This window comes from Belonocnema kinseyi, chromosome 5 (assembly GCF_010883055.1).
Source record: "Belonocnema kinseyi isolate 2016_QV_RU_SX_M_011 chromosome 5, B_treatae_v1, whole genome shotgun sequence".
Lineage (NCBI taxonomy): Eukaryota > Metazoa > Arthropoda > Insecta > Hymenoptera > Cynipidae > Belonocnema > Belonocnema kinseyi.
In genome coordinates, this window is record NC_046661.1 from 69,468,784 (window position 1) to 69,494,077 (window position 25,294).

General features: G+C 33.3%; 1 protein-coding gene across 1 annotated transcript in view; it reads right to left on the reverse strand.

The window, feature by feature from the left end:
• Positions 1 to 25,294, reverse strand: part of LOC117173133 (nephrin-like) — a 1,314,621-nt gene that overhangs the window by 11,342 nt on the left and 1,277,985 nt on the right. Inside the window, exon 13 of the mRNA XM_033361530.1 lies at positions 12,118 to 12,348. Within this exon, the coding sequence (XP_033217421.1) occupies positions 12,118 to 12,348 (231 nt within the window). The remainder of the gene's footprint in view (positions 1 to 12,117; positions 12,349 to 25,294) is intronic.

Consider the following 25,294-nt stretch of genomic DNA (forward strand, 5'->3'; position numbering starts at 1 on the left):
TTTTATAAGTACATTTTCAGGGCTGTGTTAATTACATCTGGAGCTAGCCGAGGAGTTTATTTCAGAAAAACTTGAATCTTATGTAGCTAATTTTTAAAAATACTTGGCATTGTTGACTTCAATAAGGAATAGTGAAGGTTATCATTAGACCGATTGAATGTAGGAAACTGATCTTCGACGCGCGCTGCCGTCCAATCGAGGTTGCCGATTCGATCGGTCCGTTGAACGAATGCCGAAATGCCGACATTCAATATTACCTTCGAAACAGTTATCGATTCGATGTGCCTGGGCGTAAGAAAATCACATATTGGATTTGCCTTAGAATGAATCTCTTATTTACTTTTTATATAATTTTTTCAAGTAGGTGATCATAGTCCATGAATAAACCGAAACAATAATGAGTTTCCATAAATAAGTGTAAAATAAACAAAAAGTGGAAATAGATTAAATAATTGAGAAACATAATTTCTCTTTAATTAAATAACTTTTGCAATTTAAGAAAATTTATATTTCTACAAAATGATGCTTTTTTGATTCTTGAAAGAACATGCTCCGAATTCTCATACCTAATGTTTTCACTAATAAGAAATTTAATAAAATACAAGTTTTAGCAATTACCGAACAATATTTGTTTTATATTTATTGATAATTTTGTATTCCTTCATTTGGGAAGATAGAAAGTTTGATCATGTACTCTGTACATCTAAATTAAAAAGTACGTATTCATAAAGTAGTTATACACAACTAAATTTATAAAAATTGTACTGAGAACAAGTACCTTTTTGTTTACTAATGACTATTGACAATACTCACAAAATCAATTGTAATTACTTGCACTATTTGATTAGTTAACTCATACTCATTCAGATTTAGATAGTGTATAATATTTATTGGGGGAATTTTAATTCTTCGTACATATCTGAAACATTAAGACGATAAATGAATTTTGAACTGTAAAGAAGAAAAAAGCTCCTGAACACTTTTAAACATTATAGTTGACTAACAAAAATAGCGCGCTTATCACGTTTTCCTCATTTTAGCTGTCTAATTATCAAATAAAAATATTGACTTTTAAAAGTATTATGAAATCTAATAAATAATAGTTATAATTTCAAATAAATATTTACAAAATTTAAATATCTTGAAGATTTTCAATTGAAGATTCTTCAATGTTGAATGGGTATAAAAATTCTTAAATTTAGCTGATTAAGAAGATCAAAAGTCAAAACTTAAAAAAAATCTAAATCTGCAGATTGAAATCATTGTTAATGAAAGTTTTCAAAATTACATCACTTTAAATCATGAAACGATTAAATTTTTCGTAAAATGTTAGTTTTAGGGCCGATTTCACCAACTGTGATTAAATTCTAAACATTGATTAACTTAGTTTAATCAGTAGATTGCATTCCACCAACTTTTAAAACATGATTGAAGAAGTCTAATCGTCGATTAACTTAACCGGACATTTTTGGCTTGCTAGCGAGTTAATCAGCAATTAACGGGAGTCAAAATAACCTCCAAGTTGAAGTTCAACTATAGTGTGAAATACTGATCGAATTTATAACGATATCTTGTACTCACAAAACTGATATGCAATTTCAATCGATAACTAATACCTATCCATTTATTTGGAAAAGACGTGCATAATAAAAATACGTCGCCGCTGATCGTTCGTGAGCAGTCGAGGTATATTTCGCGCGCGAATACAAGTTCGAAATCAGTCAATCAGAATCACCATTACAACAGAAACACGCAGAAACTAGACTTATTGCGAACAGAGCATACGATTGGCTAACCAGAAGTAAAAAATTCATGGTGGAACACGCCCCAAGTTAATCGTGATTAAAACGCTGTTTAAAACATAATAATGATTAGCTAATCATGGATCTAATCACAGCTGGTAAAATCGACCCTTAATTCAGAAGCGCCGCTACCACCGTATCAATGATACGGGACACCCGAGGTCGGAGGCCCCTAAATAAGGTCTAATGAATGAAGTTTTTGTTTATTTTCCTAAACGCCATCCCCCCAAATTCGATACAGGCCCCTCAGAGCTAGCAGCACCTCTGTTTTAATTACAACAGCAAGATATAATAAAACTTACTTAATGATGATTAAAAATATCTGTATAAATATTCATCGAATAAGAATAGCTCATATAATCAATTTTAGTTACTAACGAAAGGAGACGATCAGAGTTGGCCTTTTTTAAATCTCACTCATTTCCTACTGACAGTCCATCGGGCGATTATTAATTTCCTAAAACATTAAATAGAAAATACTAATTGTCAATAAAATAAATGATTTTTCAACTAATGAAAGATAAATTCTCAAACAAAGAGGTAAATTTTCCAATAGAATAATAAATCTTTAACCAATAAAGTTTTTACAAAGGAGTTGAACTTTCAAGCGAGTAGATAAATTTTGTGCAATAAAGATGCATTTTCAAACAAGAAGAATAATAGTTGTTACCAGAAGAGATGTAGTTTATGGTCTTATGTTACGTATTTACTGTGTTACATGCTCTTAATTTCGAAGATTTGGAAAGTTGGAAATTCAAAAGAGTTTCATTTTGGCTAATTTTGTTTGTTTTTTATCGTTTTTAATACTTTCAGTGAAGAAATCTTCAGCTTAAAAAGTTTGAACTTTTGAATTTCCCCTCGAAATGCAATGCCCAGGAAAATTTGTTGTGGACTGACACATAAACGGGAAAATTACCAACGATTCTTTTGTGAATGTAAGTGGCTAACTCTGATTATTATAATCGTATTTTCAAATGTGTTCTTTAATTTAAATAAACTTTTCTAAACTCAAAAGTTTGAATGGAGATTATTATTTTCCAATCAGACGTTTATCAAGTCGAACTTGTCAATTTCTCGAAATTATAGAGAATAGTTCTATAAAATGAAAATCGATTTTTCGCCACAAAAAAATTATTATTTTGTATTATTATATTATTACTATTACACTCTAATATTTGTTCACATGTTAAGTACACACTTATTTACTATTACACAATCACTATAGGATTTATAATCGCACACTAAGAATAATTTTATTTGCCGAGGGTTTGAACCCTATAAGTTTCGTATTCCTAATTCATGACGCATAAAGCCTCTCGGCTAACCTAGCTGGAATTATGGAAAAAATATCTGAAATATAACCTACAGCTGTGTAGGGCCATCTGCAATTTGTTGTGGCCTATTCTATAAAAAATATTGTAACGCTTTTAATAATATATATACTAAGATTTTAGATTTTAGAAATATTACAAATTATTATTGAATATTTTATGTGATTAAACAAGATTGAAACTAAATTCAAAAATATTTTAAGATATTTTAAAAGATTAAAAAAAATCTATGTATATTTTAAGAAATTCAATATATTTTAAAGGATTTATAAAAATTTTTCAAGATTTCAAGAGATTCCTTAAAAATTCTTCAAGATTACTTAAAATCTCTTAAATAAATTTAAAATATCTTGAACTACTTTAAACATTTTGAAATCTTTTGAAATTAGATTATAAACATAAAAATCTTTCAAATCAAATAACTTCCATTAAATTCTTGAAAATTTCTTCAAATACTTAAAAATATTTTTAAAATACATAAAGATCCTTGAATTCTTTTGAATTTTCTAAAAATCATTGAAAATGTTTTGTCATATTTTTTATTCCTTTATCGACTATTTAAACCATATTAAATCCATTGAAATGCCACAAAATCACTTAAAATCACTAAAAATCTCTTGAAAGCATAAAAAGTATTTTAAAGTCTTTGAAATCTCTTGAAAATTCTTATACTTTTTGGAATTCTTCTAAAATCTTTTTAAATTCTTTAAACTTACTTGAAACCTTTTGAAATTCATTTATAAACTTTAATCTTTTTAAATTTACAATAAGTTTTAAATCCCGTTAAATTATTCCGAAATTTATTAAAACCCTTTTAAACACTTGAAAATATTTGGTTATTACACAATAATACATAAACTCTTTTGAAATTTCTTGACGTTTTTTTAAATCATTCTGAATAACTTCGAATCTTTAAAGACTTGTAGAGCGCAAAGGAAAATCGAGGAATATGTATAAGGAATATTGGAGTGATCGACCCCTCGTCATATAGAAATAAATTCGTTAAAAATATGACATTTTGAAGAAACTATTTTTTATTTGAAGTTCATGTTACATCCAGCTCTTTGGTATGCATTCATAACTATTGGAGATCTTATTAATAGTGGTTACAAGTAAACTGTAATCAACGTCGGTTTTTTCTTAGAATAACTTACGAATAACAATCATTCGCAAAAACCCTACCTTTTTATTTTTCTAAATATTTTTTTAAGTTTCCACTAATAAAAGGAAGGCATCTTAGCAGCATCATGTGGGCTAAACTATTTTTGAGGCCGTGAGAATTTTTTCCGCTAAAAATGTAATTTTTGAATTTTTTCGTGAACTATGAAAAATATCGCAAAAGAGCAACATGAGTTTTCCATAGAAGTTTTTCAGACGTGCAAACTTTTATCTTAACAATAAATTCGTATCTATCACTGGTTTAAAGAAAAAGTATGAAATTCGATTGTAAGAGAAAAATTCCCCTGACTACAAAAGAGATTTAGCAAGTCGAAGCAAGAAAATTGTGGCCGCAACCACTTGCGTGGTTGCTATCACTCATAATGTTTTGTTTTATTTTTGTTTTACAAGAAATAAAAAAAAAACTGCAGCACCCTAGGGGGCATGGGAGGAGGGGGGGGGGGCTTGGGAGGAGGGGGGGCTCGACGATTATGCCACGGTGGACCACATGGAGGGAGAGGAAGTCAAGAAGTGGCAAATATTGGGCCATGTAGTTTATGGAAGCCCCCTTAATAAACATGGAGAAATGTAGGATTTTCGAACAATTGAACTCATGCTTCAGGGTTTGATCGGAATGTGCCAAGTTTTTAAGGGTTGGAAGAGGAGTGTATGAAATAAGACCACGCTAATAAGTTTTATTTTTAATCCACCCTTACACCTACCCCTCCCATCACAGTACCTCCAATATGGCTCAAAAATAAAATAATCTATATCATTATGCATTATTGTTAATGTGCAGTGATTTCCGTCATTTTTTAAATATATATAATTAAAAATGGACAATTTGAATATCAAACTTTCTAAGAATTGAGCTAGAGATGTCCACTTTTTTCGCAACTTGGTATCCTATGCTATTTTTTGTTAAATAAATGCATAATTTCGATGCATTTCTTTTAATGATTAACAAATTTCTAATTGTTAAAGCAATTTTTATGTGCTGAAGCAGTTTTTTTCGAAAACTTATAGAACATGATAAAAAATGATGATAAAACATACAATTATTTTTCTGACTGTATAGTGTATAGAAAGAATATAATAAGCATTTCTTAATTTTGCAAACAAACTGGATTTGTTTAAACCAAATCTTGTTTCAAAAAATATTCTTAAAATCGTATTTTATGAATTAAACATGATATTGAATGCCTTTCAGGAGCAGCAAATTCTTCTAAAAGTTTTATGTGATTGTTTATGCAATTTATTATTGTTTTTGTCGAATTTCCTTCAAATTACGGAGGGACGTATGAAAAGCAAAAATAAACAATAATTAATTTCTGAAACAATTACATAATGTTTTTAACCAAATGTATTACTCCAAACATTGAACAACTATTACATTTAATTCAGAAAATACGATTTTCACATTCTCATCAGCGAAGGTATTAGATTTGCGTAAAAATGTCCCCCTCCCCCAGGTTTTGTCAAATATCCACGTTTTGATAACTTTCGAAAGAATTGACTGACTGGATTTTCCTTTGGTACATTCTTTTACGATCTTAAAATGAAGATCGAGTTCTTTAGACAGCCATTTTTTATAACAATTCAAAAAGTGAGCACATTTTGAATATTATTGAGAGCACTTTTTTCAAAATCCAAAAATTTTCTCTATTGGTGTTCATAAAATTTGAAAAGACGAATAATTTATTCTAATTACTTTTTTTGATAAAAGCAAAATGTACCAGAGTTACAGCATTTACAAAGTTCCAAAAAAACACAGTAAAATAAGATTTCTAGGAGATTTGTGCAGCCTGATATTTGAATTAGGTTTTCCATTTTTTATAAATATATAAATATGACGAAAAAATGGTCTTTTTCTATTTGAGGTTACCGGTGCTCGTCAATCACAGAAGAACTGGTGAAATCGCTTAAGATGCATAAATTAACATTATTTAAAGATATTTGAATATTAGACAATATACAAAAAAAAAATTTGTTATCAACAAATTATTTGTTGGAAAAATTTCTTTTACGATTTTCCATGAATACACCTTTTTTTTAATTTATGTGGCAAAAAATTGGAAGTAAAACAATATTATATAAAGAAAATTCTCTTCTGGTTATAATTGTTTATATTATAAACAATTGTAATGTACAGATGCAGTAATCAGGCATTATTCGACAGAAATATTGTTTTTTTTTTCTATGTCAATTTTTTCAATTGGGAAATTCATGATAATTTGAGAAAAATTCATAATTTGTTGATTAATCTTATGATTTTTAAAAAAATTTAATAAACAAATGCATTATTCGAGCGTTTGTCGACAAAAAGTTCGGTTTTTTCAATGCCAATCTTTTGAGTTGGCAACTTCATGATAATTTCAGCAAAATTCATATTTTAAGATTTCAACATTTTTCCTCTTATTGACGAGCACTGTGAACATCAAATAGATAAAATGGCCATTTTTGCGTCATATGTGTATTTATAAAAGATTGAAAACCTAATTGAAAAATCAGGCTCGACAACTCTCTTAGAAGTCTTAACAGCTTTTTTCAAACTTTTTCGTTTAAATCGTTCAATATTTGTGGGTTGTACGTTATTTTGAAGCAAAAATGTCATTTTTTTTCCAACTGTGGACCGAAGTTAATCGAAGTTAATCGAAGTTTTGTGTGTCCCTGAGGTAGGGATTTAATTTAGAAGATAAAAAAGGTAAGGCTGATTTGTAGATCGTATGTGCTACGTTTGAATCGTAAAAATAAAGTTGGAAATGAGTAAATTCAGTTGCATATTACGAATTGTAATAATATACATTTATGGAAATGATATACAAATTTAAATACAAATTCGAGTGCAAAACACGAGATACGTGATGAGCATGTATTATTGAAAGCCGAAGCAGCTTTAATAACAAAAAAGTCACTATCACCAAATTACTGTTGACGCTTTAACTTTAGTTTATAAAATCTGTGCACAAGTGTAAGAAATATACAAAAACCTAGTGCGGAGCGCGAGATAAATATATTATCGAGCGCGAAGCGCGAGAACCAGCAGTCACGCGCCGCAGCGCGTTAAGAGAATGTGCCCGCAAAGTGGGCAGATTTTATTTTTATTTTTTGGAATTAAGTAACTGTTTAAATGAGTAGCATTCATTTAAACATTTGCAAATAGTTTAAAACTTCATAGAAGCTATTCAAATCGTTTATCAACGATTCTTTTTATGAAAAAAGACGATAGAAATTGCTGAAAAATAACAATGATACGTAAAAATGATTTTTTTTTTATTGTTGAGTCATATTTGGGGCGCTGTGGGGGATGATCTAAAGTTGGATTAAAAATAAAAGTTATTTATATGGTTTTTTTCGTAGACACTCATCTTTAATCGCGAAATAAGTTGGCATAAGTAGATCATGTCCCGAAGTAAGAGATCAGTTTTTCGAAACTCCGATATTTCCCTCTAATTAAATAGGAATGAAATTTTTTTGGGACATGATTTGCCCTTTACTGGAAAACAAATTTGCAACGCATTTTTGGACCATTCTAATTTATATGGCTCACACTGTGTCACGTATATTATATGCAACGAAGTCAGCCTTATTGAGAGGCAAAGCATGCACAAGTCTCGAGGTGCTGAGGACGTTGGTGGAGGTAGCGCGATTCCGAGAAAATTTTCCCCTACAGGCCAGAGAGGCGCCCTATTGAGACGCTCAACTGTAACTTGATCACAAACTTAAACTAAGTGGACCAATAATCACAACTTCGACTTTGTAAGCGACTTATTGTAAGTGGAAAACAATAATATTATTCGAAATTTTGAATTTTAAATATTAAAGTTACACACACACATAAATTATACATATATGTAAATAAATATTATTTTAAAATACGATAATTTTTTCCAGAAATGTCTTGATGAGTTATTATAAATTTGGTCTTAAATTGTTTGTAGAATCCTACAAAACCGGTAATCAAAAACAAAATCCCATCTGAAAATATCTTTTAGTTAAAAAAGATAAAAATCATTTACATCAGTACACAGAATACTCCATATTTCTGTGCGAACACTACAGACTTATTAATTTTTCAAAATCCTATGTTGAGTACATGTATCACTATCAGAACGATATTTAAAAGATACTCGTAATATAGCGAAACTCTCAAAATACCCTCCGTAGTGATCTGCATTCTATATCCACATGGGTTCAGATTTTTGGAATTATAATTATAAATTAAATACTTAAAATGACTCTTGTCATTCGCATTTGGATTTTTGACAATCTAAAGCCGACCGATTAAATCGAAATACCGATCCGACGTCAGCTTTTCCACATTCGATCAGTGGGTCGATGGAATCAAATAAGCCGATCTGATCGTAGCAGTGATCAAATGTCGGTTTTTGACATTCGAAGTGCGTCCAATGTCGATTCGAAATCGGATAGAATCTTTTGCACACATCTATTTATCATCATTCAATATTAAAGGAAAAAACATATTTTGTGACGTATCGTATAGACTATCTTAGTACAACTGATAAGCAAACATTTTCTACAAAAATGTGTTCTTAATGATTGAAACCTTTACGGAATTGTTTAAGATTTGTCTACTTAAAACCATAGAAAATAAAGAAGCGAAAAATTTTCAGAATGAGCACTACAATTACACTACTACTTTACAAGAGGTAAACTGTACACGTTGATGTACTTGTAGTTCAGAAGTGAATAAATATCTTCCACCAGAAAGGTCCGATGAAATAATCCCACAGGTATAGGTGTTAAAAACATATCTTCCTCTCAATGCGTTAAAGAAAAATTATTTTTAGACATATTAGCAACAAGACTTATTTCCAAGGACAATTAAATCCTTTGGAAGTAAGCTGTTTGTCGTATATTTTCATTCGGGGTCAGATTGTAATGAACTAATTTCAATTAAATAGAATCATTTTTTAGAATGAAATGTTATCCGTTTGCTACAAAATGCATCTAATACATAGCAACTCAAATTTAAAAAAAATGCAAGAGTTTTCACGAGTAAAACCTGTCCGAAAAGAAATTGAGGTTTTTCGGTAGGGGCCAAATAGTTACATTTGTGTAAAAGAACACTGTAGTGTTTCAAAATAAGACAGGCAGAGCACAGTAGTTTTGCTTGAAGACAACATATTTTTTAAGTACCTTTCAAAACCAAATGAACAAAATATGGAGCGAATGCATCAACTTGCCATAACGATAGGCTGGACAAGACAGTACGCGTCCCGCATTCAGTGTGTGATTGACTACATCACATCTGGCAGACATTTTACCGCCAAGGTTCGAAAGTTCGCACGCGAATTCCGGACCCGTTATCACGCACTTAACAAGTCAAAGCTGCTGACTATCAGGCAGCATATTGTTGAGAGAATACGGATACTATCTGACGCTAAGAGAAGTCTAGAGCTGAGGGAGAGGTGGGTCAGAGAAAATCAACAGTTTCTCTCGGACCCATCTCGACTGTAAGACGTACAATACTACTGACGAAAATAGGCAACTTAGCTGACCCGAAGAATTACAGGCCAATAACTTGTCTGAACACACTTTATAAGATATTCACAGCTATCCTAAATGATAGGATTGTTCGTGCAATTGAACCTGTGTGGCAAGAAATGTATGAACAACGAGGCTCAAAGAAAGGAGTAGCCGGATGTCGGGAGAACCTGCTCATCGATGGCCTGAATTGATTATCGGAAAGCTTTCGATACGACCTCCCATAGACTTATCATCTGTCTTTTGGAAATCTTAAAGGTTCATCCGCAAATAGTTGGGTGCATAGAGAGATTGATGACGCTTTGGAAAACCAGATTTATTATCTCATCTGGAAAAAATCGTGTGACAACTAACAAGGTCACGTTTCAGAGAGGTGTCTTTCAGGGCGACACCATGAGCCCACTCCTCTTTTGCCTTACATTATTGCCACTATCTCTAACACTTCACCATTCCGACAGGTACTTTTGCGGCAAACCTGCAAATCGAAAGTACAAGGTCACTCATGTATTTTACATGGACGATCTTAAGATCGGTGCTAAAAACAGAGAGCAACTGCATCTATCTCTGGGGATTGTCGAACGATATACTAAGGAAATTGGAATGGAATTTGGGTTAGACAAATGCACCAAGGTTTATTTGAAGCGGGAAAAACTTAATGGCATCCCTGAAGATCCTGAGCCGCATTCAGGATGTGACATCTATAAAGGATACTCTCCGAAGCAGATACAAACGTCTCATCCGACAGATTTGGTCTTCCGAACTGTCGGCGAGGAATAAAGTATCTGCAACGAACATGCTTGCCATAGAAATATGAAGGATCAGTCAAAGTCTTGTGAGCTAACGTTTGCTTCCCTTAAATCACCTACATTTAAAGGCACAATGCGGCACTAAGAGTGCTTTATTACCATCTCTGTCACTCCTACGGCATTAACCTTAATATCGCTCCTCTAAACGCTCCTAGGGAAATTGAGTCAATTGTCGAGAATGGGAAGTGCCGCATATACTGGAACTTTATATTCTCGACAATTGTTTCTGTTCTCACTCGAGGCCTGGCATGGTTCTTCTTGACTTCGAGAAGCGAACCATGTTTGTTATCGAATTTTCGGCACCAGCTGACAAAAACATCATAACCACGGAGACTGAAAAGAAAGAGAGGTATCGAGACCTTATAAGGGAGTTGCAACGATTTTACCCGGAATATTCTGTTAAATTGATCGTCCTTATCATCGGCGCTCTTGGAGGTGCCAAGTTTTCACTTGCTAATGGCCTAAAAAGCATCCCTGCGTGTCAACAATATGCTAGAAAACTTGCGAGAAAAATGCAAAAGGAGGTTGTCTTTGGGTCGCTTCGTGTTCTCAGGGTACACAAGGCTTTTGGTGGATCGTCGTATTGATTCCTTTACAGACTGTAACCACCTATCTCACGGTCGTGAGACATGGTTGTGGCTGTAATTTGACCGCGATTTCGCTGGGAGCGGGTGCAATTTTCCAGATTAGCACCTGCTCCCGGGGAAATCCTGCGGTTGTCCTTATGAAAATTTTTTTAATATATTGTATAAAACTATACAAGATTGTTTAACCATTAACAAAGATTAGCTTTTATTACTGGTAGAATTACCCTTTTTTAGAGCAGGTATACGCTCGAAGTTATAAACCACACGTGTTGGAGTCATAAAAATTCTACTGAAGAGATAAATTTATGTCTTCAAGACATAAAAACTTGCCGCCAAGACGTAAATTGAAGCCTGGCTCCGTTTCAAAACCGAGACATTCTCAAGTTTTGTCGAATGATTTAAAAAACGAAGCAGCAATGGATCTTTTCGAAACTTTCAGGATTTATTTGTCCACTCATATTGCTCACGAAAAATGTCGTTTATTTTCGCAGAGAAACAAAAATTAGCGATATAAGCACGGATGTTCAAACATCTCCGATTCGAGAAGCAAAACGGCTAGCATGATAATGCTCGAAAAAATGATCTGAAACAAAAAACCAAATAGATTTAGAATGATCGGATTTTTATTTACTAGGTGAACCTAAATTTGCTCTTTTTTGTTTGAGACAAATAATAAGAAAATCTTGTACATCTTGGAGTGGTCCACGGACAAATGACACTTATTAAAAGGTTGAACACTCAAGAACGATTTAACTGGTTAGACATGCTCTAAATACGCGTCAGTGCCGCTTATCCCTATAGCGCTGGAGCGATTTGAGTAAAATATATTTTTTACCTTTTTTACCTTAAGCTCAAATTTTTTACCTTAAGTTTGAATCGTGTAGTCCGGGAAGACGAGAAAGAGCATTTTAGCGAAAACACTTACCAAACTTGTTCGGAATCACGTCCGGATCGGTCTCCATGACTTGTTGGGAATTTTGAACAGGATACTGTTGGGATGGAGGGTCGCTCAATTCTTCCGGCTTTCCGTGATGGGTCTTCAAGACTCTTTCTCGATGAGATCTTATAATTACTATCATAACAATCAGTCCCAGTGTTACGATTGCTCCGACAACCACTCCAATTAGAGGAGACAAAACGATACCCACATCCTGACCTATTGACATAAAATTTTTTCTAATTTTAACGTTATATACGTAAACACATCAAAGTAAGAGATCATTCTAAATTTTCTGCTGTAAAATATAGTAAACAATATTTTCAAACTATTCCTTTGATCGCTTAAAAAAAGCTAGTAAAAAAGTGTTTGTTGTGAAAAAAATGTAATTTTTTTCAATATTTCTGAGAGAACTTTTTTAAACGCTTCAGGTTTTATTTAAAAACAATAATATTACGTTTGGAAGGTTTATAATCGTGTGTAAAAAAAAAGCTTGGAGAAAATTTTTTATATTTTTAACCATTGAAAAGTTTTTTGTGCAAATTGAATTTTGCAGGGCGCAAGGAGTATGAAAAACCTTTTATTATAAGATCCATGGAAAAATTTAAGATGATTGTTTTATAATGAAGTCTAAGAGAAAATTTCGTAACATTACAAAACTTTTTTTAATTATTTCCTAATATTTTCCAATTTTCTAATTAGATAATTTGAGAAATAATTTGAGTAAGTTTAAGAGATATTTAGAAGTTTTGAAAAACGAAATGGAAAAAATTTTCTTCAGTTTTCTAGGAACAGTTAAAAAAATTTTTTATATTAAAAAATTAATTTTTAAGAGATTATTTCAAAATATTTTAAAATTTTTGAAAGAAGAATCTAAAAGGTTTTAAGGCAATTTGTTGAACTTTATAGATTTAAAAAAATTATCGCAAAATATGCATAATTTTTCAAGATTAGAAGGGCTCGACTGGCTGGTAAATTCAAGAAACATTAAGTAGAATTGAAGAGAATTAAAAATAATTTGAAGCATTAAAATATTTTTCGGAATATAGATCTTTAAAGATTTCAAAAATAAACTTTAGAAGCTTTAAAGGAATTTCAAAAGGTCTTAAGAGAGTAAATAATTTTTTTTTATTCCTTGGAAAATTTAGAACATATCAGGCAACTTTTTACATCTTGAATGATTTGTCAACATTTGAAGAAAAATGTAAGTCAGTTAAAAATATTTGTTCAATTTTAAAAACCTTTTAAATAGATTAGAAATATTTCAATCCTTCGTAAAATTTCAGAAACTTGATTAGACATTTGTTTATATATTCCAAACTTCTAAAAGTCATAAACATCTTTTAAAAAGACTCGCATTTTTCCTACTATTTTTTAAAACCCTATAAAATAAATGTCTTTGAAATCTTTTACATTATTTTTTTATATATCTCAAATAAGTATTTAAAATTCTTTTCTTAACTTTCTCAAGAATTTTTTTTCTAAAAGTTGTCTCCTAAAATTATCGACATTGGAACAATTTTTTGTTGTTATTAGGTGTTGTTCAAATGAACAATTTTTGTTGTCCGCAATTTTTGGTATGTCTGATAGTTTTTGCAAAAAAGGCAGAAAAGCTTATTGTAATAGTCCATTTTTATGTACTGTTTATGGATATACTTTAGAGGTTCATCTTTAGAATTAACTAGATTATGACGGTATGCATAAAATTTCTTTTGCACATTTTTATTACATCCGATGTTCATATAAAAGAAGATCAAACAAGTTCTTTTTGCAAGCAAGTTCCTTTAAACCCAAATATGGATTAACCTTGCTTCTTTTCTAACACTGGGCCGGATGCGAAAATGTGCACAAATAACTTTCTGCGTGACATAATATAATTAATTCTGAAGACGAATCTGCAAAATATTCATGAACATCGTATAAAAATCTATTAGTGTTATATGATTTTTGTGCGTCTTTTTTCTAAAAGTGACTGGCTTGGGGACACAAGAAAATTCAAGATTCAGAAATAAACCCGAGGTTCGATAGGGAAGGTTCTCTTATAAGTGGTGCGAGCTGTTAGTTGCAGTTAACGTAGGAATTGTGACCTTAGTAAACGTATTACCGTATCCGTAACCGTATAACATGCCCGGGGTGAGATGAAGGACGAGGAGAACCAGCGTTCATTGCCTTAAATTTGCCCCAAAAATGCTGTTCGTTTATGCGTGTTTAATAATATTTATTTAAAAAATTTTTTTTTTTTCATACACATTCTGTTAAGAAAGACTTTATCCACGTTTATCTGCCGTAACATTTGCGAAATAATAGTTATAAGCCGATAAATTGACCTTAAAATGTAGGGTAACTTTGACCAATCATATTTTTAATATAATACACATTATTTCACCTTTGACTCCACATTAACATATTTCATTCTTTTACTGATTCACACATACTACATACGCCATATTTCTTACAATACTTTCGGAGAAAATACGTTTAAGCGACACGCTTGCAAAAGCCCATGTACACTGCCCTCTTAATTATATCACTTTATATTGGGGATACCCTAAGAAATTTATCATTTTAGTGAGTATATAATTATTGTTTAATCGAAATAATGCATGCCATATGAACTTAATTTAGCTTTACATCGAGCACGTATGGTTGTAAAATTTGGTTTTCTAGAAATATGCGGTCGACTATAGTAAGTACGACATGGTCAGAATTTTATTATTTATTAATAGACTCTGATCATATGTGCTTAAACGATCAGCCCGAGCGTTCGCGTTTTTGTGTGTTCAGTTAAAGTTGACGGAGGGACTGTTTCTCACGATTGTAAGAGTGGCTGGTGCCAATTGATTTATATATGAATTATATGAGCTTCTTATTGTGAGACTTTTTTCTTCACTCGATAAGTGGAGGGCTCTTATGTTTGGAAATAAAACTTGTTTTTGTTCTTTGAAAAATATAACATTGGCGTTTATGTGGTTATTCATCGTTTGTATTTAATTAGTAAATAGAGTATTCCTTTTATTTTGAATTTAACGGGAATTTATCTGTTATTTTGCTTTCAATTTTTAAAAATTTGTAAGCAAGATGTTCTATCTTGACCATTTCCACTTCCGTCTTAATTAAATGGTAATACGCGATGAAGTACCATGGCGCCGGTATCCTTAAAACGGGTAACGGCTCTTCAACATTCCCGGGAGGCAGAAATTATATGCTTACACGTGCGATTTTCAAAAGGCTTTCCGGAAAGCCTTTCACGCAATATCGTCAAAAAGCGTCTCAAATCCATTGAAAAAAATTCGGAAGGGGTTCGCGCGACCCATCCCGAAATAAGCGTGAAAGAAAATGCTTCTACCGATCCTTACACAGTTGATGACGTGTTCGCTCAAATTGAAAATCCTTACGACTCGCTCTAAAATAAAATGTTGCTAGCAATATATCGATTTGATGAGTTATTGATCAATGTTTCTGATACTACGCATGTACCGGTGGACAAAGACGGTTCGGACTTGAACTCTCGAAGCGCGAAACTACCCAAGTTAGATCTGCCGATATTTTCAGGTCGTTACGAAGATTGGGAGGAATTATGACCTGTTTTCCTCTCTTGTCTATGATAACCCAAAATTAAGCAACGTCACGAAGTCAAAGTATTTTAAATCATGTCTTAACAATTCCGCAGTTGATTTAGTTAAAGACGTGGCTACGACCAACGCCAATTATTTATCAACCTGGCAGGCTTTTGAAGTGCGATTTTCCAACCCTCGCCTGACTGTATATAATGCTTTAAATTCCTTGATGGATTTGCCATATTTAAGCAAGGAATCTACCAAAGACTTGCGTGCATTTAGTGGTGAAGCTCATCGTATTGAATCTCGTCAGTTGTGGGAGGCTAACCTTAGCCTCAAAGATCGCCAGGCTGTCTCCAGAACTGCTGCAGCCTCGACAGAGATTATTAAATTGGAACGATTTCCTGGTTTTCACGACTTTGTAGAATTTCGTGAACAGCGTTCTCATGCAATTGGTATGATTGCTGCAGATACTAAAACAATTAAAAGTTCCATCCCTACTCAATTAAAATCTAGAGAAAGGTGCAAATGAGGTTTACATGCGAGTGTCGGCCCTAATAAGTGTGGTAAATCAGCTTTTTTTTAAGGCCTACTCGTATGCAACGTTGTCGTAATCACTTCTAAGGCCGTTACGTACATAATCTGTAAGTTTGCGAGTACAGATCTTGACTGAACTCTTTCAAAAGTTTAGATGCGACTCTGAGACCTCACCGTGCCACTCGAAGTCCATTTTTGTCGCTTTTTTGGTTGCTGAACATCTGCTTCTGCCTCTGGTTGTATAAGGCCATCCACCTGTGGAGGACGTGATGGGGTGGGATCATCGATAGGTTCAGAAAGAACAGCAATTGCTTCTACTTGACCGTATGACGCGGCTTCTTCTAAATGATGTTCATTGCCGTCGTTTTTCTACGCCAAATCAAACCGTTGTTTAATCTCCATTGTTCGGTCCTCTGTTACGTGTAGATTAGTCTTGATATCCTTCACTTTAGCGATAAGATCTCTTAGTGCGACTTTCTGTATATTATGATACTTAACAGCAAATTTAGTTCTGAAATTCTATTCTTTTCCATTTTCGTTTCTACCTTCGCACTTTCGTAATAGAGATGCACCAATTCCTCTTTCATTGTGATATCCCAATTGATGCTCTCCCACGGAATATCTGTAAAGGTGGTTGACTGCAAATAGCTAACGCTAGCCAAAGTCACGAGAGAAAAGATAAAGCCCTACCGCGCACCTACGTGATTCAGATTCAATTTGAGTCTTTTACTGAAGGCCGTTGTCAGGCCTTCCCTGACTATCGTATGTTGTGATCCCTCAGATTTTTTTAGATTGAGTGAATCGGCCCAATAAGCACCGTACATTGATGAGAAACATATGCAACATGATCTTCCATACAAAATATTATTATTGTTATTATTATTGTTATTTTATACATTCAGGTTACTTTGAGAAAGGCACGCGCTGTTATCTAAAACTTCAGAATCAATAAAGAAACTTTTAGATGGTTGCATTTCTAATTTTACTTGAAGAACGGAAGACCTATAAAATACCTCCTCACAGAGATATAATGCTTTAAGTGTATTTTTTGTAGGTAAACTATAGAGTCTAACAAACACGTATTATTTTATTAACTAAAACCATTCACAGAAAAATTGCCTTTTAACAAAAGCAACATCCTCTTGCCATAGGCTTAAGAATGCAAGACTGCATAAAGGGTTCACGTGATGTGCAGACAGATGCTCATCCGCGCGCTCTCTTTCAGACAAATAGTGAGGTTAAAGGTGATCTCTCTTTAGTACTCTCAATTCGGCTTCCAAACTGCAGTGCGCATGCGTCGCATCGGCAGCCTCATTGGCTGCTAATGGTAAGCTTTTTTAAAATGATTCAACAAGAAAATTAATTGTCAGTATTAGATATTCTAACATTACGTCAGACTCGGTTGGTCACGTCGAAATCTATAAAGCCTTAGCACTTAGTAGACTGCAAAGTATTGATTACATTGGAATTTGACGAAAATTAATTTTTGTGAACGAAAGTAAGTAAAAAATCGTGAAATGGATTTGATTTTCAGATAAAAAAGTCATTCCTCTAATTATTGTTACCGATTGATGAAGTGTGCGATTTGGACAATCCATAGAAAAATAATGTGCCGTTATTAAGTTCAGGTTGCATTGTTGTGATAGTTGGCTGACAAAAGTTTTGAATTTTGTTAGTGTGTTGAAGTGTGTTTTTCAAAGATGTCAAGCGATTATTTTTGCACTTTTAAAAGTACAAGGAGGAAATAACAATTATCGAAGACTGTGATCCTTCTTAGAAATCCTGTAAGAATTCTTGAAAATCCTCAAACTTCTCTGAATTTTTTTTACTTTGTTCAAATTTTTTAAAACCATTACAAATCTTTTGAAGCATCTCGAAATTGACTGAAATTAATTATAATTATTTAAAATCTTCAAAATCTTTTTAAATTCCTTTAAATCTCTTGAAAATCCTTCAAATCTTTGAATGTTCTTTCTTAAATTCCTTTAAATCTTTTTAGAATCCGTAAAATTAAGGCGTTTTTTCAAATTCGTAAACATTTTTTAAAAAATAAGTTCACAAAATTGCTTGGCATTCTATAAAATCACTAAAACTGTCTTAAAATTTTATAAAACAACTTTAGAATCCACTAACCTTTTTTAATTGTTTAAAAATTATTTTTAAGTCATTAAAAAGAAACTTTTAGACCCCTCTATGTTCCTAGTAGTTCCTTAAAATCACTTGAATTCTTAGAAATCCTGTAAGATTTCTTGAAAATCCTGAAAGCCCCCGAGTTTTTTTAACTCCCTTCAACCTCTTTTAAATCATTTAAAATACTGAAAATTGACTAAAATTAATTAAAATCTTTTTAAATCCCTTAAATTTTCTTAGGCTTCTTAAAATCTCTTGAAAATCCTAAAAATTTTTGAATTTTTTAAATCGCTCAACATCTCTTAAAGTTTATGAACATCTTTTTAAATAAATTTTCAGTAACTCGCTTGACATTCTTTAAAATCACTAAAACTGTCGTAAAATCTTATAAAATCTCTTGTGAATCCTTCAACCTTTTTTAAATTATTTTTGAAATATTTTTAAATCCTTTAAAAAGAAGCTTTAAGATCCCCCAAGTCTCTAGTAATTCCTTAAAATCACTCGAGTTCCTTAAATTTCTTAAAGTCTTCAGAACTTTTTTGAACTTCCTTCAACTTCTTTGAAATCAATTACAAATATTTCAAAATTGACTAAAATTAATTAAGATCAGGGACTAAGAGTGAATCCTGTATGATCTAAAAGTGATGTTGTAAACGCGCGCTTTAGGAGATATATTAGGGCCCTTTAGGAGATATATTAGGGGCGAAAGTGATTTCGGGGGGCTAACTTCACGCATCCCCCCGAAATGAAAATTTCTCCAATTTTCTGTTTGCATACGCTTGTACGTCGTATGTACTGTTTTCACATTTCATATTTTTGTTTGTACCTTCTTGGTTGCCCGGCTAGGGGAAAATCAAAACTTTGGGCTATCCCCCCGTAATTTAAAGGAGGAGGGTCTCTAAGTACGGTTAATGGCCCAATTAAGATTTGGCTAAAAACCACCTTCATCCCCCCTATTCAACCCAAGCACCCTTCACAAAAATGAAAACTTCACCGCTTCTATGCAGTGTTTTTGGAAAAAAAAACCCAATGACAAAAATCAGGAAAAACACATATAGGTTTTTGGGGTCGCTGATTTCGAATCCAAGGACCGTTGATCTCCACCACATTCGATTCAAGGTTATTTAAAGGTCAAACTGAAAAAAATCCGATAGAACAATCCAGAAAAATACATAAATAGGTTTTTGGGGTTGCTGATTTTAAATACGAGGTCCGTTGACCTCTACCATATCAGATTGAAGGTCATTTTAAGGTCAAACTGCAGAAAATCTGATTCAAAAATCCAGAAAAATACATTTTTTCAGCTCTACCGTAGTACAAATTATTTTGAATTGGCTTTAAGTTGACCGTAACTTGACATGAAGTTGTTCAAAAAATGCCTTCGGCTTGAGCGTTCTCGAAAACTTATATCACACTTAACAAGTCAAAGCTGCTGACCACCAGGCAGCATACTGTTGCGAGAATACGAATACTATCTTATGCTAAGAGAAGTCTAGAGTGCAGGGAGAGGTGGGTCAGAGAAAATTAACAGTTTCTCTCTGACCCATCTCAACTCTTCCAAGACCCTCCAGTTACTGTCGACCACCCGCCCAAACCAGAGGAGGTCGAAGTATTTTGGAGAAATGTCTACGAAGTGCAGCATAGACAGGGCGAGGACTCAGAAAATATAAATAGCTTCAAGGAGTTGTGTGATTCCCTCACAACACCTGATCAAGAATGCCCACCCATCACTACCGAGGAGGTGAAAAAAGTATTAAGAGGGATGAAGAACTATTCCGCACCGGGACATAATTGTATCGAAACCTTCTGGTGGAAGAAGTTTCCTTCAACCCATCAGCCTTTGGCCCATATATTCACCTGATATTTGAAGTCGGACGAGCGGATTCCGGAGTGGTTGGTGGAAGGGCGCACAATACTCCTGCCGAAAATAGGCAACTTAGCTGACCTTAAGAATTACAGGCCAATCGCTTGTCTGAAAACACTGTATAAGATATTCACAGCTATCCTAAATGATAGGATTGTTCGGGCAATTAAACCTGTGTAGCAAGAAATGTATGAACAACGAGGCTCAAATAAAGGCGTAGCGGGATGTCGGGAGAACCTGCTCATCGATAGATGTATCTGCAAAGATGCAGCGTTCTACCAGCGTGACCTATCGATGGCCTAGATTGAATATCGGAAAGCCAAGGTTTATTTGAAGCGAAGAAAACTTAATGGCATCCCTGTAGATTCTGAGCTCGTTGATAGAAGCGCTATACGACACCTTTGCACTGGAGAGACATATACATACCTGGGCGTGCCACAGAGCCGCATTCAGGATGTTACATCTATAAAGTATACTCTCCGAAGCAGATACAAACGTCTCATTCGGCAAATTTTGCCTTCCCAACTGTCGGCGAGGAATAAAGTATCTGCAACGAACATGCTTGTCGTCCTGGTAGTACTCTATTCATTTGGAGTGGTTCAATGGGCAAAGAACGTGCTCAGATCCCTTGATATCGGAACCAGAAAGGTTATGCACACAAGAAAAAGTATGCATCTTAAGGCTTCTGTTCCGCGACTCTACATCTTACGCCGTCAAGGTGGTCGACAAACATTGGGTCTTGAATGTCTTCACAACAGGATTACTCTGGGTACAGCACATAAAGTCTCAAATGGAAGAAACCTTCTTCTTACAATGGTCAGGAATAATGAAGAAGTGGGCAAAGGAGCGTTTCCGAACAAAGCAGCGGAGGAGGCTGCTGAAACACTTGGACTTAACTTCAGTATTAGGGGTAAGCAAAATGCATCAAATCTTATCTATCTCGAGCACTCACTCCTGAAAGCCCAGATAAAGAAAGCACAAAAGAAAAACTTTCGTGAATAGCTCCTCGATAAGAGGATGCACGGTATCTTCCACAGAAACGTGGAGGATCAGTCAATGTCGTGTGAGCTAACGTTTGCTTTCCTTAAATCGCCCGAATAGAAGTCTAGTACGGGGGGTTTTATTTTGGCATGCCAAGACCGTGTCATTTCTAGCTTAACATACCGTCGTCGAATTTTGAGCCAAGATATTCCCGATGATAGCTGTAGGGCGAGCCATGCAGACCCCGAGCATTTAGCTCACATACTATCTAGTTATCGAACTCATGCGGGAACGAACTACATCAAAGGGCACAATGCGGCACTAAGAGTGCTTTATTGCCATCTCTGTCACTCTTACGGCCTTGACCTTAATATCACTCTTCTAAACGCTCCTAGGGAAATCGAGTCAATTATCCAGAATGGGCAGTGTCACATATACTGGGACTTTATATTCTCGACAAGTGTTTTTGTTGCATACTCGAGGCCAGACATGGTTCTTCTTGAATTTGGAGAAGCGAACCTTGTTTTTTATCGAATTTTCGGCACCAGCTCACAAAAACATCAAAGCTAAGTATAAGGGAGTTGCAACGATTGTATCCGGAATTTTTTGTTAAACTGATCGTCCTTATTATCGGCGCTCTTGGAGGAGCCAAGCTTTCAATCGTTAATAGCCTGAAAAGCATCTCTGCGTGTCAACAATATGCTAAAATACTTGCGCGAAAAATACAGAAGGCGGTACTTCTTGGATCGCTCCGTGTACTCAGGGTGCACGAAACTATATGTGTATGGATTTTTTCATCAGGTTTTTTGCAGTTTGACCTTCTAGTGACCTTCAATTTGATATGGTAGAAGTCAATGGACCTCGGAGTCGAAATCAGCGACCCCAAAAACCTATGTATGTATTTTTCTGTATTTTTTATCAGATTTTCTGCAGTTTGACCTTCAAATAACCTTCAATCTAATGTGATGGATGTCAGCGGACCTTGGATGCGCAATAAGCGACCCCAACATTTTTGTAAAGGGTGCTGAGGGTGAATAGGGGGGATGAAGGTGGTCCGTTTAATGTGAAATTCACTTCTTATTGTTAGTAGACACTGTGAGAATTTTTTCGACTTTTTGGGTTCAAAAACCGTCCTCAGAGACCCTCCTCATTTCTCAAATTTTTTTTTGCATATGTTTGTACGTCATATATACTGTTCTATATCTCATATTTTTGTTTGTACCCTCTTGGTTGCCCGGCTTGGGGAAAATCAAAATTTCGGGTCATCCCCTCGAAATTGAAATTTCTCCCATTTTGTTTTTGCCTGCGTTTGTACAAACGAAAAAGTGACATGTACGAATAGTACATATGATGTACAAACATATACCAAAAAGAAAATTTGAGAAACTTCAATTTCGGCGGGATGGTCTGAAATTTTTATTTTCCACTAGCCGAGCCACGAAGAAGATACAAACGAAAATATGGAATGTACAAACAGCACATACCACGCAAAACGTATGCAAAAAGAAATTTGAGAAATTTTAATTTCGGGGGATGGCATGAAATTTTTATTTTTCCCAAGCCGTGTAACCAAGAGGGTACAAAATAATGTATAAAATTTACAAACAGTACATACGACGTACAATCGTATGCAAAAAAATTTAATGTGAACTTTGGGGGGCCAAGTTCACGGGGTTATCCCCTCCATCAGGGCTGAAGTCATCCCTCCACAAGCAATTCGGGAAAAGATACAGGGAGGCACGTAGGTGTCTGGAACGAATCCCGAGAAAAGTAAATATTCACTGATCGAACTTTGTCCATATTCCAGTATGGATGGAATCAGTAGAGGATCGAAAGACTTAAAAGATCGGACTTACTGAATCTCTATACATTTTGAATCTTCTAGGGAGCTGAATCCTAAAAGTTAAGCCCCTTTGCTGTTTTTAAGAGATGGATATCTGACTGAGTCAGAATGTCCCGGTACTGATGAATCTTTAAAAAAATGAAAGTTTACTGGATAGCGGCACATACAATATTTATTCAAACAGTGATAAACAGTGACTACTTAGAATTATAAACAAATTAAGCATCAATTTTCAATTGTTTAAACAAATATAAATTAGGTTAACAATTACTTATTCCTAAAAATGTAAAACATAATCGTATTTTATGATTGAAATATAATTGTTTTTTATTTTATAGAGTAGTAACTTTTTCTAAAAACATTATGTAATTATTTAAACAATTATTTATTTTATTTTTTAAAAATTTCTAAAAATTGAGCTAATCGTGCTAACTTTTTTCAAATTAGGAGCCTATGCTACGTTTTGCTGAATAATTACATACGTTTGATACAGTTATTTTAGTGTTTATTACATTTCTATTTTATTACTGTCTTTATTTTCTCAAGCAGTTTTTTTCGATGACTAAAAAATGAAATAAAATAGAATGCATACAATTATGTTTCTGACTGTATAGTATATAGAAAGAATATATGAACTACTTTTTAATTGTTCAAACAAATCTGATTTGTTTAAATAATTAATTTTCCAAAAATACTTTTAAAATCGTAATTTCTGAGTTAAGCATAATATTGAATGATTTCGAGCAGTAGAAAATTTTCCTAAAAGCGTAATTTTATTCTTAATACAAACAATTATTGTGTTTTTTTTAAATTTACTACTCCTCAAAATCATTTATTATTATGTTTAATTCAGAACATCTAATTTTAAAAATATTTTTATAAAAAGAATTCTTTAAACTAATTATATTTGTTTAAACTTTGTAAAATAATTTTATGTGTGCTATTTTATATCATTCTTTTAGTTATCGAAAAATAACTGCTTGAGCAAATAAAAATTATTAAAACAAATAGAAATTCGTTTAACATTAGGAGAAATGTATAAACATTATATAATTATTCAACAAAAAGTACCATAGGATACCAATTTGAAAAACAACGAACATCTCTGGCTGATGCCGGCCCAAACTTCGACAAAAATAATTTTTTTTTAAACATTTATAGAATAAAAAAATTTAAACAATTTAATTGTATTCATTAATTCAATTCAATTTTTGACAACAAAAAAAACTGCCTAAACTACCTTAACTAGTGTATTTTACCGCGCACTCAAACCACTTCGTTATCGAAGCACTTGAAGTTTGGTTGCAAAAACATGTTCCGGAAGTTATATCCGTAAACTTATTGTTTAAAAAAAAATCAAAGATGTGCTAAATTGTGCTAGACTTGTGCTCATTTGTGCCGTAAACAGTATTTTGAATAAATTAAAAATTACAGACATAATTTTTACTAGGCGGCTCGAATTATGTAAAATTTGGTGCAGGAAAGAAAAATTTCAAAAACGTATACATTTAAAAAAACAAAAACCAACAAAATTCATTATTTTTGAAAATTTCGAGAAACTGAAACTTGTGCTATGTTGTGCTCGACAAATGAAGTTATCATTTTCTTTAACAAAATTACGTGAAATTAATAGTTCTCCTAAGAAAACTCAAAATATAAAACTGAAAAAACATGAAAGATCCAAAAAAATTAGAAAAATACAAATTGGAAAAAACAAAAATTGTGCTGAATTGTGCTTGATAAATGCAGTTATTATTCAGCACAAGCTTTGGTATTTTGAAATTTGATTATTTTTGGGCTTTGTTTTTTTTAGTCTTATACTTTGAGTTTTAATATGAGATCTGTTGATCTTACGTGATTTTTCTATAGGGAATAAAGATGCAAGAAGTGCTGCCATGTAGTATATGGCTCTTTGTCGCGACCTAAGTGCCGTCTACTAACCTTACTTTCATGTATCAAAACATTAGGCTTGTGAGCAATGAAACGTTTCATTGTAACATTGAAACTTTCTCTTGAAACTTTCAAATATTTCACAGTCAAAGTTTCATTGTTTCAGGAAACATTGGGTGGGAAAGGAGAGAACTTCCATATGCGCATGCGCGGAAATCAGATCAGGTTAGGTACTTGTTACTCGTATCGTATGCCAACTTCGCCGCAAGTTTAAACTTTTAAAAAATTTTATATAGTGTTTCTCAATGTTTCTCAGTGTTTCCGCAGTAAAATTGTGATATTGCTGTAAATATTAAAAATTGT